General features: G+C 33.9%; 2 protein-coding genes across 12 annotated transcripts; both read left to right on the plus strand.

Moving 5' to 3' along the window:
* The first annotated feature begins 281 nt into the window (after positions 1–281).
* Positions 282–8,885, plus strand: LOC137824366 (CMP-sialic acid transporter 2). Its single transcript, XM_068629998.1, has 15 exons — positions 282–546; positions 648–702; positions 780–855; positions 930–1,041; positions 1,183–1,262; positions 1,539–1,614; positions 1,738–1,838; positions 2,184–2,255; positions 3,978–4,026; positions 4,122–4,163; positions 4,509–4,630; positions 4,887–4,946; positions 6,104–6,152; positions 8,253–8,347; positions 8,657–8,885. The coding sequence occupies exons 1-15, from the start codon at positions 520–522 to the stop codon at positions 8,706–8,708; spliced, it is 1,068 nt and encodes a 355-aa protein (XP_068486099.1). The 5' UTR covers positions 282–519; the 3' UTR covers positions 8,709–8,885.
* Positions 8,886–9,839: 954 nt separating this feature from the next.
* On the plus strand, positions 9,840–16,327 carry CLC-E (chloride channel E). 11 transcript variants are annotated; one of them, XM_090294210.1, is made up of 8 exons: positions 10,168–10,547; positions 10,624–11,038; positions 11,134–11,334; positions 12,023–12,153; positions 12,704–13,170; positions 13,417–13,968; positions 14,642–14,844; positions 16,001–16,327. In XM_090294210.1, the coding sequence occupies exons 5-8, from the start codon at positions 12,778–12,780 to the stop codon at positions 16,029–16,031; spliced, it is 1,179 nt and encodes a 392-aa protein (XP_090150336.1). In that variant the 5' UTR covers positions 10,168–10,547; positions 10,624–11,038; positions 11,134–11,334; positions 12,023–12,153; positions 12,704–12,777; the 3' UTR covers positions 16,032–16,327. The 11 variants fall into 11 exon arrangements, with proteins under 11 accessions (XP_068485643.2, XP_068485641.2, XP_068485642.2 ...); XM_068629542.2 differs by lacking the exon at positions 12,023–12,153 and having other exon boundaries at positions 9,840–10,547; positions 15,995–16,327; XM_068629540.2 differs by lacking the exon at positions 12,023–12,153 and having other exon boundaries at positions 10,088–10,547; positions 13,405–13,968; positions 15,995–16,327.
* Positions 16,328–16,540: the final 213 nt, after the last annotated feature.

Here is a 16,540-nt window from a genome sequence, read left to right on the forward strand (position 1 = left end):
TCTCTTTTACCCTTTGTATATTTATATTTATTACACATAAAAATTGAAAGCGTCTTTATTGTATAATTATAATTATCATTTTTAAAGAAAAGCTAAAATATTTAATAACTAATTTTCTTATACATATTTTATTATAATTTATACTTTATTCTAATAGAAATTTATAAGTGTTTTTATAATGTAACTATAATATTGTAAAATTAATAAAAAAATACAATAAAAAAAGAGAGTGGACTCCCCTTGTACTCTTATAAAAATGTAAACATTTTCATAAATTTTTTCCGTGTAATAAAGTCTTATTCCAAATTCAATACAGTTTTTGAATTAGAATTTTATGTGTGGCATACAGATATAAGAAAGAGCAGCTGGGTTATCAATTAAGCCTTGGTGAGCAGTGGAGAGAGATCTGTTGGGTTGGGGTGCATCCAGGATTGGGAAAGTAAGAGTTTAGAATTTGAAGTCTGTTTTTCCAATGCACACAAGAGTAAAGCGTAGATCTCTGTGATATAGGCAAAATAAATGGAGTACAGGAAAATCAAAGACGAGGTGAGGTGACTGCTTTCATGAAGATTTCGTTAGCATATTTCTTCCGTCAACAGATTGGTTTCTTCCATTAATGGTGATTTTGATTTGGTGTATTGTTGCAGGATGAAGTTAGGGATGGGGCCATTGAAGACGTTGAAAAATCATTTTTGCTTTCAGGTACCTTATGTCGCTCCTCTAATGTAAAATCCATTTCGGCTTTCCACTGTCTGTGTAAACATTTTCTCCACTTCCAGTGCCAGATAACACCTCGAGTTCCGGGAGAGAAACCAAAACTGACATCCACAGGACCAAGGCAAAGTGGAAGCGCAAGTATAAGAATTGATATATATGATAAGTGAATACTTGTTTGATTTCTTAATTAATAATTACCCCTGTTGGTATAGGTCCGTTGTTACACTTGCACTCACTGTTCTTACTAGTTCACAAGCCATTCTAATAGTTTGGTCCAAGAGAGCTGGCAAGTATGAGTACAGTGTCACTACTGCTAACTTTATGGTGAGGATATACAACATCCTCATATCCCAAACGCTCCTTCTGTTAATCTCTTTTACTTCTTTCTACTTTTATTATTTTCTTACAGTGATAATGTTTAGAACTTTTTAATTTATTTTTATTTGATTACTCTTTTGGTTATAGGTGGAGACTTTAAAATGTGCTATATCCCTGGTGGCCCTGGGAAGAATATGGAAAAAAGATGGTGTCAATGAGGATAATAGGTGCTCTTTGATCCCAAGTTTTTTTTTTCTTAGTTCTTAAGTACTACTATGCCCAAACTATTATGCAATAATGAGGAGCAAGTCAGGGAGTATATTAATAGTTAACAGTGCATTGTCTCTATATATATGTTTGTAAAGATTTTTAATCCATTCTTTTGGACACTTTTTGAACTGGATTAATTCGATTGTTAATTGCATTTGTAAACTCTCGGACTTCTTTATTTCCTGAGGAAATAACCTTTAAATAACTTGATGTGTATTTTTCCTTGGACCTAGGTTGACTTCAACCTTGGATGAAGTTATAGTGTATCCTATACCAGCCGTACTATACCTTGTCAAAAATTTGCTTCAGGTTGGTGATGGATGGTTATGTTTGTTATGGTGGGAATCGGAATGTTCTACAGCTTTGTTATTGCAACTGATATATTAATCCTTTCTGAAATCTGATTGTACTTTCTTTTCAATTTTAATGCAGTATTACATCTTTGCTTATGTAGATGCTCCAGGCTATCAAATATTAAAGAACTTTAATATTATCAGTACTGGTGTCCTATACAGAATTATACTTAAGAAGAAGTAAGTCTTTTGTTTTCTATTCTTAAAATGCACAAAAAAAAAAGAAAAATTGTTGTTAATCCTTTCACCATGAGAATTGTAGTGAAGGATCAATGCAAGTCATATCCTCTGTATGCCAAACTTTTGAGTGGGCAAAAATGAGCAGGAAAAAGCACCCTCCTTCCATCTCACTTTTGCTTGTTTTATAGCTCATTGTATTATGAAATGTTCTATGAACATACTTCTGTTATTCCTTATTTTAGATATTTAATTATTTTAAGCCTAATGACTTATGTCATCTAGTTGAATTCACCAAAATTCATGGTTCTCCAATCTGTTTGGCACTGTGTTCTTGTTACATTTCAGGTTAAGCGAGATTCAGTGGGCTGCTTTTGTTCTACTCACTGCTGGGTGCACTACTGCTCAGTTGAATTCAAAGTAAGAATAATTCAAGCCTGACATGTGGCCTTCACTTGGGTATTTGTATGTTCCCATAAATGTCGTATAGATTTTCTCTAGTAATAAACATTGTCATAAAGTTTTTATTTACAAGTTATGATGTAATGAACAAATGAATCATAAATGATAGGTTAGTAATTTAGCAAGTTTGACTGCTAAAAAATGTGACTCTTACAGTTACTGCTCCTTTCTTGTATCAATATCAGGCATAAATTGTAGGGATCAAAGCATACACTTGGTTTTTTGTTTATATATTTTTTCAAGAAGTTTATGGTTCTTGGCATTTGGTTTTGAGAAGACTGTTTCATAGGGGGGCATTCTCTTTTTGGGATGCTTCTCCCTTGTCTCTATCATTTCAAAGTGGAAAACGGTAAAAAGGAGAGGTTCTGACGTCTCAATGGGAAGGGTGTCTTTTTTCTATAATAGACAAAAGAGAAGAGAGCTGGGGTTGGTGGGTTGTTTTGGTTTGCGAAGGAAGGTGAGCTTGGAAAAGAGGATGGGACAATGAGTTAACTTGAGAAATCTGGTAACTGAAGGAGGCTTCATACCTCTCATGTGTGTGTGTGGAGAAGCTGCCAGAACAATAGTATGTTGGGGTGTTTGCAAAAGGCAGTAATTTTGAGAACTCTGTGCTTTGGTTGGTTAGTGGTTTTTGTGGCTGATACGACTTTCCAATTATTGAATTTTTCCATAAAGATACGTTGGCAGAGAAGATTGGAGTTTGTTGCTAGTCTTAATTTTTTTTTCAATTTTGCTTACTTCATTCCACAAATTTTCATCTAATGAGGTTTTTTTAGATGATTAATTCCATCATCTTTTCTTTTTTCCCCTTATGCCCTCTGACTTAAGTTATTATTGACTTGTCCATTATGAATTGTGCCTTATATTGATGACGATTTTGTGTATACGTATGAATTACTTGTTAATTATGAAAATGTTTAGTTTTGGATTATTAATAATATTTTAGAATTTGTTTGTCTATTGTACAAATTCTTTTACTTGTATCTATAATCTTTGGTATAGCAGTTATCCTGTAGTTGCCATCTTGCTATAGAGTACTTGGGGTCTGGCATTCTTTGTTGAGATTTGGGATTGATAAATAACTATGACTTAAATCTACTTAATAGGCTAATAGCTTGAGAGGGAGTGGTAGAATATCTGCAAAGTACCTTTAGGGGGAGATAATGATCTGTGATAGAGCAGATAGTTTGTTATTTTAAGGTCAATTGTGTTAATTTCACCTTGGGTATGTGTTTAGGAACATTGTCTTATTCTTAAGGATTTTATCTTCCCATTATTAGTTATTGGAAAAAACTCAAGTCCCACATAAACTAGAGATAATGTTAAAATGTAACATATAAGTAAAGGGAATCTTCGCCTTACAAGCCAGTTTTGTAGGATTGAGTTAAGCCTTAACTACTTCATAAAAGTAATTATTTGTTCCCTTAGTTTATTAATGTTATTGTAGTACATAACCTAATTCTTACTGTAAACTAAAGTGGTGCTTCGTCTTTTGTATCATATCATGATAAACCAGGTCAGGTTGTGTCCTTTTAGTCTGGGTCTCTTTTCTCTCCTCTTCTGCTATCTTAAATTCTATTATTTAAACACTTCTACGAAAAAGAATTATTACAGAAGTTTTACATTTTTTTGATAATTATGTTATATTTGTCTGAAGAAAAAATTGTATTGTGTTTTCAGTTCTGATAATGTTCTTCAAACTCCCTTTCAAGGTTGGGTGATGGCAATCGTGAGTTGTTAAGATTTGTGGTGCTCTCATGTTAGTAATATAAAATATAGGCTGAATTTATGGCTTGAAACTGATCATGAAAATTTTCCTTTTAGGTCATGGCTCTCTTGAGTGGTTTTGCAGGAGTATATACCGAGGTAATTTTAATTTGGAGCAGTTACATTAATACCCTAGAGGCTTCATGAAATGACACTCCACTCCACTCAATGTACAGCCAAAATTATACTCTGTACTGTTGACCATTATTGACTGGTGGAATATGCTGCTTAAAAATTGTTTCACATTCAAACCTTTTTGGATTAATTCAAATTATTTAATCAGTCCATCTGAATTTATTAATGCTTGAGCTAAATTTTATTAGACTTTCTGGATCTGCCAGTCTGCTTAAAGTAAGATATATGAGCTCTATTACTATAGCATTGAGTAATATTTCTTAGCGATCAATTCGTGGCTTAGTAATTTTTGTACATAATTCTTGGCAGGCAATTATTAAAAAGCGTCCTTCACGAAACATAAATGTTCAGAACTTCTGGTTGTATATCTTTGGCATGTGCTTCAATTGTGTTGCAATGTTGGTTCAAGACTTTGATGCGGTGATGAACAAGTAATTTGATCTTTTCTTTGATTTTGCTGTCATTGTTTTTATCATTGCTCACTATTTTACTCCTATTTTATTGTGATCATATACGAAGAAAATCTTCTCATCAAATGGGTAACGCGTAATATATGTTGTTTGATGATTTGATCACATATGTCAGCACCAAGCATTGCAAAACCATATGTTTATTGTTAATGTAGTTATAAGGCATAAACTGTCAAATGATTAATATATACTTATGCCCTATGTTGTCTTTGTTCAGGGGATTCTTCCATGGATATTCACTCATTACAGTTCTCATGATTTTCAACCATGCACTCAGGTAATGACGACATGAAATTTGTTGAGGGCTGGAAGTTTTTTCCTAATTACTAACTATTCTTGTGTAGCTAGTTGTTGGTTGGGTCGGAGCCATGAGTTTGTCTTATGAGAGGCCCAGACCCAAAATAAAAACTTTTAGTGAAAAATAAATAAATTTCAATATGCATAACATGTAAATTTAATATATATAACTAATACTTTTTGAGTGAAAGAAATACATAACTGGCTCGAGGACTTGAGGCATTGACTATACCATGTGAGTATATCACCATTTAAATTTACCACTGTTTCTCACTTTCCCCATGCTCTAGATACTACATTAAGAATAAAGAAAATAAATATAGGAGTAATATCTCTTGTGTAAAATATGCATATAGGGTTGTTTATTTAAAGATGGAAACAATTACAGAATAATAGAAACTATGGGCTAAGCCTGTTACATTCAATAGTTGCCTCCAATGTAGAAATTTTTTATCATCTAGTTTTTCTATAGTTTGGGGAGGGAATGTTGTAGGAGCAGAAGACAGAACAAGTGGAGGTTGAGGAGGAGGAGGAATTTGGGAAGCCATGGAAATAAATGAATAATAATACCATATTGAAGAAAAATGGAGAGATTAAAAGAACTAGAACTGTGATATGAGGAAATTGAACAACTCAAGTGAGCTTTTGTTTACATACACATACATATACGCAAAAGCTCACTTTTCAAACTGAAACCATTATAATCACCTCCAGAGACAACTGTCATCAGCTATAGTATAACTAATGACAAGTGATAATGGCCAATAAAAAATACAATAAGAAAAGACAACACTCTAAAGGAGTTGTACACTCACAGAGTATGAGAGGCAAAAGGATGAAACAACAAATTTTGACTGTTGATAAAACTGTGAACAAGCAAATCTCAGGAAGGGTCATCTGCCAATTGCATGAAACAGTCCTTATTTCCACTTTATCTTTGGTGATTTTATTTTCAACTGTTGTCATTTTTAAGCTATTTTCTTTTTACTCATCTAGTCCTCTACTTTTCTGTCTCAAATGTCTTACCTCATAAACTGCACAAAAAAATGCGAATATATCTCTTTCCAAGTGAACACTAGCAGAAGTTTTCACTTTCTTGTTAATGTTGTGAGTTTATATGGTTGTTTCTTTTTGCAGTGGAATTGCTGTATCAATGGTAATGAAGTATGCTGACAACATTGTCAAAGTAAGACTTGGGTTTATGACTATGTTATATGATACTTCTTCCACTTAATTGCATCAATATAATTCTAAACATTCATGAGTTTAATTAAGTTATGGGATTTTTTTATAAATGGAGTTGTTCATATGATTAAACATGCTACATCCAAAATAAGTTTTTATTATTTGTTTGTTCGATAAACTTTTTGTTGTTTGTGTCTGGATTTTATGGTCACAGGTACTGAATATAAAAATGGTGAAATGACTAAAATTGTGCAACTATGTTAGATTAGAATTACACGTTCTTGCGGTATCTCTTGTTGCCTAGAGTGTATGATAATGTTATTACTTACTGCAGACCCCCACTTTTAGCGATGTTCCTTAGACAATTGCTCTCAGTTTCTAAAGTTGTTAAATGAAAAAATATTAAAATTTCTAACTTGTTTAATCGTCATGTACTCTCTGATATTATTTTATTACTTTTCTAAACATCATACTTGAAAAGGAAGAAATGATTTCTGAATTACATGAGGAAATTATCAGTGTGACTGAGTATATAATGTGATTTACAAACTCTTATTTAAGGAAACTAGAAATACAAGAAAATAAATCAGAATATCAATATATACAAATCACATCCTAATCATTAACAGCAAAAGTGTGGCCCCTAAATAAGAGATATTTATCCCTGAATGCAATATACTTTCTGACAATTAATTTTGTGTTTTCTGTGACGATATCTCATAATGTGGCCAAAATCAAGATTATGAAGGATTGGACAATCCTCACCTCTTGAGCTAATTTTTTGGATTGAATTACGTGGATCCAAATTCATGTTATAGAACTTCTTATAGATCTGATAATGGACCACCCTCAATTTTCAAAAAATATACTTCGCCTGCAACTTTACTAGTATAATCTACCTAGCTTCATGTCTCTCCCAATGCTATATAAATAAAACAGTTATAAAATCTGCATGCCCTAGATGTCCAATCTTGGACTGTGCTGAGATATCACCTTGGCTTTTTAGGTATGAATAAAATAACTTTAGGTCACTCCTCTAATGAAACAAAGGGAAGTGGTAAAGTTGCAGATAGCTCAAATTTCTGCCGATGGAGCGTGAATAAACTTTGATAGAGAAAACGATGATGAGAATGTTTCAGCTCAATGACAAGACTGAGCCTACACACTCGTGATACAAATTGAAAAGAAAGATGTTATCTTAGTGACAGACGCATTAAAACATTCTTAAATATTAGATAAAATTTATTGAATTCACAAATTTGGTGGGTCTCACTTCTTATTTAGTGAGTTCCACTCACGATTTTATAGTTTATAATAAGTTTTAACCAATAGAGTATGTGGTAGAAGAAGTCTGTAAGAAAGTGTGTTAACATATTTTTTGCTGTACTTGAATGTGCATTAACTATGCGGGGATTGGTTGCCTTTCTAAATCTTTCAGAATTTGCAACTAATTTTGGCTTAGGAGACTGAAACTAATATCTAAGTAATTCCATCGAGACTGGACAAGAGTAGGAGATGTATGATGGGTTTTGAAAATGCTCATTTTGAGCCTCCGGCCTGATTGCTCTGCAGGCCACGTCAATTTGTTTCATTTCCCATCTGAGTATTGCTGTTGGAAATAAAGTGACTTAAGTTTGTTCTAATCGGGATCTAGAAAACTTGCTCCATTAGTGTAACAGACAAAAACATGGAGCTATAAATTGTAGTCATCTTTTGCTTTTCTCTCTAACTTTTGATTGCATTGAAAGCATCTTCATTGGAGTTTTAGGTGCTTCATTTATCTATTCCGGAAATTTTACAAAACAAAATTAATATCAATAGGATACAATCAGAGCTTTGATGAGTTGGAAATCTGAACGCATTGTCATACATAATGATTGTATAGTTTTAGAGCTCACTAAATTAACTGCACAAAGGTTTTATTCTGTACCTACTGTTTAGAATCAGAGCTGCATTATGATGATTGATAATGCTTTCATCAAATGTGGTCTATATGTGTGCTTCTGATTGTTAATTCAAACGTTACGACACCTTTTATTTTCCCAAGCACAAACCTTTGAAGTGGAATTCAAGTTTATAGTTAACTTTCCCATTGACACAGGTGTATTCTACTTCAGTTGCAATGCTTCTTACAGCAGTTGTTTCTGTGTTCCTTTTTGGCTTCCATCTCTCCCTCGCCTTCTTCCTGGGCACAGTGTAAGTTACTTATTATTATACCATGAATGTGTTTGCCATGTTCTATCGTGTATTTCTTCCCATGACCCCAAGTATTGCACTTACACGAATACGTCATATTGTACAGCAACTGAAATTAAAATGTTGAATAGTTTTTAGTTCTTTTATGGCTTTGGCACTTAATGATAACTCGTGTTACATTTTGAAATGCTTCATTTTGATGTGCATGCCACCGGGCAGTTGCATTTAATGCTTCATTCTGTAGTCTCACCTAAATTGCTCTATAACCTTTTCCTTCTCTTTAATACGAGTGTTAACTTATGTTTACAGTGTTGTCTCTGTTGCAATTTATCTACACTCTGTTGGGAAGACGCAAAGATAAGCATGACTTCCGCCTTCTGTTTTTCCTACACTGGATTTTTTTATTCTTTGTTGTTTAGCCTCGAGCAAGCGAATACATGTTGAACCTATTAGTTCATTGTAATAGTGTATACATTGAAATTTATTTTCGTGTGTATCTTAACGCGAAAGTTACCAGACTTCGGTTCCGTTGTCTTCATTGTGCTTCTTGATGCGTGAGATGTTGCCATCCTCCAACGGGAAAAAAAACTATGGCTACTGCTTTTTGGAATCATCAAAATAACCATTTAAAATCCCAACATTTTCTGAAAAATACTATCTAAAGTGTAATAAAAAACTTTTGGATTACGCATTACAAAAAAATTGATTATGGAATGAGGAATCTAAAACAAGTTTTGGAACATATAATTCATAATTAAAATTTTGCTACTTTGAATTATTCATCCGGAAACAATACATAAATTCATTGTTCCCGAATGACATTTCTGAAAAGGTTTAAAATCTGTTCCAGAATCTTCTTTCTGGGAGTCTTTGGCATAGAGACAAGTGTGATTGTGCATTTCTTCCCTCCAATGTTAAATTGGTCCACCGAATTTCTTGATATTTTGGCGACCTGTTGAGAATTTACTCTTGAAACTTTTTCATGTAAGTTTCACAAAAATAAAGTTAATAGCACAAAGTACCTTTTTTTTTTCCAATTTAGCAATTTTTTAAATGTGTACATACTCAAAATACATTAACCGCAATACATTAACATCAATAATTGCTCATACTCATTTAATATAATATTTAAAATTTATAAATTAGATTACAAATTGGTTATAAGTTACTAAAATCTATTTATATAAACTCAATAACATTTATAAATAGGTGATAACTTCCATGGAGTGTGTTCTCACTCAATTTTATATACTTCTTATATTCACAAATATCCTATATTTTATATTTTTACCAACTTGAGCATTAAAGAATTTTTTAACTCTTTTAAGGTAATTTTTATTTTCTGACAATTATCTTATATCCATACCAATTTGAGTTAGATAATATTTTACAAGTAGATCACCAGTTTCTCTTTGTAGGAGACAGTATCAAAAGAGCTTGACTTAGAGAGAAATAATCTCTTTATTCACCTTGAAACTCTCACTCCATTTTCAAGAACAATGAGTGTTTGAATAGAGAATTTGGGGGAAGCGAATATTGGTGAAAAAGTACTTCGGGGGCTGTGGCATTCAACATCAAAGGTTTGCATTTGGGAAACAAATTATGAACTTAGGTGTGATGGACGAGCAAGCGGTGAATTCATGAACTTAATTTTCAAATACTATTCCGTTAATAAAAAAAGTTTAAAATTAAAAAAAAAAGTTATTTCTTTCTTTTGTTTTGGTGTTTATCCATTCCATTGAGGCTTGACACCTGTATATTTAATTTAATTTTCAATTAGAGGGGGGAATGAGTTATTAGTTAGTGGGGGTGGGAAGAGGTGGGAATAGCATGAGAAATGGTTGGCATAGGATGCATGGCGGGAGTAGGAGTTTATCACCCCAGCTGGCTGCATAATCGAATTCGAATTATCTCTTCTAAATCTGAAGAAGAAGCAGTAAAAGTAAAACGGTGGTGCTCCTTGTTCTCTGTTTCTGGATACGAGACTCGTCATCGGTGCAGGCCCAGGCCCAGGCCCAGGCCCAGGCGCCCGTGTTGTTTGCCTGAGAGTAGAGACGGCGGGGAGGAGGGAAGCTCTACTTGGGAGCGACTAGAGTTAGAGTGGAAGCTCCTCAGCAGAAGGATTGGAGATTCCGGAATATTTTCTTCGTGTTTGGTCGGTCTCCTCACCGGCGTCGCTGTCGTGCTCTTCAATTATGCTGTAAGTTAACTCGCCGAATGCGATAGATACTTGATTCCTGCTATGCTCTTCAATCATATTCCTATTTTCATGTAAGGTCCATGAAATTCGTGATTTGTTCTGGGATGGGATTCCCAATCGAGGCGCCTCATGGTTGAGAGAAGCGCCGATTGAGACAACATGGGCACGTGTAGTACTAGTGCCTGCTTTCGGAGGCGCCACCGTGTCTGTGCTGAACCTCCTTCGTACACGTTTTGATTCCTCTCTCCAACAAGATCCTTTACTCCGAACACCTTCTGCCTACCTCAAGTCTGCTTCCCGCCCTTTTCTAAAGGCCATGGCAGCTTCTGTTACTTTAGGCACCGGCAATTCCTTGGGTCCGGAGGGTCCCAGCGTCGACATTGGCACTTCCATTGCCAAAGGCCTCGGTCCTTTCTTTCACAACAATGGAAAGAGTTCCGGCAGAATGCTCTCCCTTCTCGCTTCTGGATCTGCCGCTGGCCTCTCTGCCGGTATCTATTTTACATGCTATGCTGTTGCTTTTACCAATTCCATCACTTTTCTGTGAGTCACATTATTCTCATTTCTAGTTTATACTTTTTGTCAGGTTTCAATGCTGCTGTTGCCGGTTGCTTTTTTGCTGTCGAGTCTGTCTTGTGGCCATCGCCTGCAAATGCATCTTTACCACTTACAAATAATACTTCCATGGTCATACTAAGTGCTGTCATAGCTTCTGTTGTTTCTGAGATTGGCCTTGGCTCTCAACCAGCCTTTAAAGTTCCAGATTATGACTTCCGGTCTCCCGGTGGTAAGTCATCAAGGGATTTTTCTTTGAAATAATTTATAACTTCACATGATTACTGTTTTCACTGCTTCCATATGTGGCACTTGCTCATTGCTTTCCTCCTTCTTCCCTGCCGTAGATTACCAAAGTATTTCAAGACGTGAAGTTGGGCCATTTTTTATGTCATGTTTGATTTTTGGGAGGGAAAAAGATGAAATGGAAATAGAGAAGAAATGAGTTGAGAAAACAAAAATAGGTCAAAAGTAAAATTGAATGTTTAGTTGTTTGGTAGAGTAGAAATAATTGAGAAATGAAGAGGAAGTTTTGATAGGAAATAAGAAGAGAGATAGAAAGATGAATAGAAATAGGTGAAATACAGCGTGTACCACCATTTTTAAAATTATTTCTCGCCTCTTTCTCTCCAGTATTTTATTTCCATCTTCATTCATCCTCTCCCATCTCCTCAACCAAACAAGGCATTAATGTGTAATATGTTTACTGAATTGGTTTGTCAAATCACTTTTGACTTAACTGACTGAGCCTGTCTTACAAACATACATATAAGGATTGCAGTACCTGGGTGTTTCCTTACAGAGTTGGTTAAATCTAGTCAAGTGTAATACTAATAATAAGTGGAAGCCCCTAGGAAAGTAGTCATTTTCTCCTACAATGCTAATTTATGCAACCAATTACAAGTAAATTATCCTTTTAGGGTGTCATATTGGATTGTTGAACATCTTGGCATTAATTCCTTAGAAAGGACTATGCTCGTCATCAATTGATGGTCTCTCACTATAGTCATCTTGTTACTATGGTCATTGTTGTTGACAATTCTTCTGCCAGGTAAGCCAAGCCAATACTATTGCTTCTTCACAGTTCCTCCATTTTGACTGCTAAAAATATTCTTTTATTACCAACATTGCTGCTGCCACTGCTGCTATTTTTGTTCTAATTGGTTAAAGAATTGTTAGTACCGCTTCCAAATCTACAAGAGTCACAGGTGCATAGTCTCACTCCTCCAGAATCTCCTAGTTTGGCAATCAAAATTTTGGAAGCCAAGCAAAATATTAATGGAATTACCTTTATCCTACTTTTGCAAGATTTTAAACTTAAAAATGAAAAAAAAAGTTACTGGTGTGGTTCAATGTGATTTCGTTTGTAATTACTGCTTATAGAAATTAAGGTTTGGTATTGTATATTCTTTAGTGATATTTAAGCCTCTTTGCAAAAGAAACTGAGTAATACATTCTATTATTTTGAAACTCAAGAAAGCAAAAGCTGATGTTGACATTTCTTTGCAAAAGAAACTGAGTAATGCCTCTTTGTGAACATTTCTTGTTATTCTTAATCTGATGGGTAAGATTTAAAGTGAGAGTATTGAACTTGATTTCAGAGCTCCCGCTGTATCTATTGCTGGGTATTTTATGTGGCCTGGTGTCATTGGCCCTATCTAGGTGTACGTCATATATGTTGACTATTGTTGACAATCTGCACAAGGCCACTGGCATTCCAAGAGCTTCATTCCCTTTATTGGGAGGCTTATCGGTTGGGTTGATAGCATTGATATATCCTGAAATCCTCTACTGGGGTTTTGAGAATGTTGACATTTTATTAGAATCTCGGCCATTTGTTAAAGGCCTTTCCACTGATCTATTGCTTCAGCTAATAGCCGTCAAGATAGTTGCAACTTCTCTGTGCAGGGCTTCTGGATTAGTGGGGGGGTATTATGCCCCGTCTCTCTTTATTGGTGGTGCAACTGGGATGGCTTATGGAAAATTAATTAATTTTGCTTTTGCTGAGTCTAATCCCATGATTAACCTCTCTGTGTTGGAAGTGGCATCACCACAAGCTTATGGCCTGGTACTATTCTTTTCTTTTTGGCTATATGTTATTTACCATTTAGTAATTTATGATTGCCATGTTCATTTTGCGAAAGAACTGTATCTTTCCAAGATGATTTCCATGGGTATACAAACGAGCCATCTTCCAGTGGAACTTTCTTTTCTGTCTGTACCTAATCACGAGTTTTTAACATTTCAGAATTTTATTTCGATACAGGGACAGTAAGGTTTACTGCAAAGATGATTGTTAAAGTTTCTTTTGCAGGTTGGAATGGCTGCAACTCTTGCAGGAGTTTGTCAAGTGCCACTTACTGCAGTCTTGCTTCTGTTTGAATTAACACAGGACTATCGGATTGTTCTGCCACTGCTTGGAGCTGTAGGGTTGTCTTCGTGGATTTCATCTGTACAGACAAAAAGAGATGACAGAGGGGCAAAAAAGGTTGAATTGGAAAATTCAAATTCTACTTCACTTTCTGAACTATCCTCTCCTAGTTCAATTGAGTCATCTGCTGGCAATACCTTTGCTGCGCCATATATGACTAATTTGTGTCAAGTGGAAAGTTCTCTTTGTGTAGAGGATGATACTGTTGAAACAACATATATTGTAAGGAAAACATTTGTTTCAGAAGCCATGAAGACGAGATACGTGACGGTTTCAATGTGCACACTACTTACAGAAGTAATAGATCTCATGATTGCAGAGAAACAGTCCTGTGCAGTAATTGTTGATACTGATGATACATTAATCGGTTTCTTGACACTTAGAGACATTCAAGAGTATGGTAAATTTGCAAAAGCAAGAAGCAAAAAACACAAGGTACACGAATCCAAGTTTAATATTAATTGGTCGTGAAATCTATATATTTCTTTCAAATTGAAGTAATCTAGATTATTTTCAGTTACGACCTAAATATCGCAATGAGGAATAAAATAGTCCCAAATTTTGTTGAATCTATAGATCCCTTGATAACGGGTGATGGATATGCTATTGAAGTTGTATCTTAATTTTGAGCTTGCAATTCTATGCCATCAATTGCAGTTGATTGACAATTATCATTATACGTTAGTTGAGAACTAAGTTCTATTACCACAAAACCAGTCACTGATTAAAAATCAGCATTCATTACACAAATGTAGAAAGAACAAATATAGGTTCTATAGTTTTAAAAGTGCCTTGTGGATGAATTGCTTGAAGGTATTATATGTGCCCCCGCCCCTGCTTTGCATTATTGTGTTTCATTTGTAGATAATTGGTAGCACAAGTAAATATTAGCGGGGGGAAAGAATAGCTACCTATCTGCGCTCCATAAAGCATGAAAATTTGACCATTTTAAGAATGTTTGATTCAAGCTAAATCAGTCGGAGGAATGCTTACAGTAGGATTTGGTGTTGGCTTTACAAAAATCAGTAGATACGGCTAAAGCAAGTGCTGAACTAAACTACTTTGTTGTTGCTTCACAAATCTGATTATTTGATTCTTCCTCTTACAGGGGCTTTTAGTTTCTGAATTATGCCTTTTAGATGGAGAAATATGCAACGTACCATGGACAGCTACACCTGACATGGAACTTCTTTATGCTCAAATGATTATGAAGGAGCGCGGATTCAATCAAGTTCCAGTCGTGAGGAATATCTATGAAAGAACGTATCCAGTTGGCATTATAGACCCTGAGAGTATCAGTCTAACATGCAGGTTCTATTACTTTCTCGAATATTAAATTTCACTAAGGACCTGTTTGGAGGAATATCTATAAACATATTGATGAGAAAAAAATATAGAAAAAAAGGGAAATCAGTTGTTTTATAAGTTAAAATTAGTAATGCATGAACTAATTTTGTAAAAGCTTTTCCAAAATCTAATTTCTGACTCGTACATAAACTAATTTTAGTTTATGATTTTTTTTCCAAATAGGTCCTAACTATTCTTGAAAGTGAGAAATTACGTAAACATTTTCTATTTCCACACTAATATCTCTTGGTTGTCTGAAAGACATTATTCTGACATTCCTTACTGATATAGCCTCCAACATAATCCTCAAGTGTAACTACCAAAGACCCACAATAAAAAAGGGAATAAAATGTTATTTTTATATATAATTTTATAAAAAAAATCATTATTTTATAGAAATAAGTTAAAGTTATTCTTTTGTTTTGTCCTCTTTTCCTTTTAAGTCAAAATGTGAGATATGATTAAAAATAAATTATGTTGCTCGTTAGGTTTTACTTATGTGTTACAACATTACAAATACGCTGAATAGCATTTCAAGTCCTTAAATGTGTATAGGGACTTTTGATTACTCCTTAGTATCAAGAAATTCAAAATGTTACATAAATGTTATTTAAATGCGTTGAACAAATTATTTAAATACTATATATTAACTTTAATTATATTACATTTTTGTTGCGTATATCTGACAAACATAAGAAAATCAGGAAGTAACATGTCATGTGCATGTAGGTATGTCAAAATTGTTCAAACCTGTTGGCTCACCACGAGTTCAAACTGGATTGGGTTAGAAAAAATATAATTCTTTTTTAAATAGAAACTAAATTGTTAGCACTATTCTTTATTGGTTAAATGGAATTGAGCTAAATTGGAGGTTGGTTGATCATTGACTTCTTAACAACAAATCTTTATTATTATAATTATTTATTAATTTTAACTATGTAGGTTAACATTTTGATTTTTTTAAGACATGTTTAATAGTGTTTTCTATGATTATTGTCGAATTCTATAAGTTAGCACTTTTTACTTATTTATTTTTATAAATATTATTTCTTAATTGTACATGTGAGTTGAGTTATTCCACTTCGCCTTTACGTAATTATTTATTTTTGTCAAGTTGCAGTGCTTTGGCCACCAGACAAACCCTCAGCTAATATTCCACGCTACCACTTAATTACCTTCAGGAGGCTGAAGACTGCTCTCTTCTGATATTTTTTGGTTTTCAATTATGAAATTCTTTTTGGTAATTCGATTATCTTTCTTTAACACGTCAATTCTCCGTGTTTATACGTAAAACAAAAGGGGCTCAATTGAGTTGTGTTTAGTTATTGGTGGATGAAAGAATAGGTAGATCCCTAAGAAAGAACTCTTGTAATCTGATAAAGCTACACATATTATTCGATATTTAATTTACAGTGATCAAGTTGGTCCGGCAACATATTATAATACATTTTAAAGAGTCTTGGATATATTTGATCATTTTAAAATTTATGAAAAATATTTTTACAACTAAATGTGTACAAATGTATAATTTGAATAAATTAGATTTTAAAATTAAAATTATAGCTAGTTATTTATAAATATTACTTCTACATTTTCTTAAAGTATTTATATAAATTATTTAAGATTGAACTAAAATAATTTAGTAAGGAAAATAAAATTT

This window comes from Phaseolus vulgaris, chromosome 8, assembly GCF_051622355.1.
Source record: "Phaseolus vulgaris cultivar YP4 chromosome 8, ASM5162235v1, whole genome shotgun sequence".
NCBI classification, from domain to species: Eukaryota; Viridiplantae; Streptophyta; class Magnoliopsida; order Fabales; family Fabaceae; genus Phaseolus; species Phaseolus vulgaris.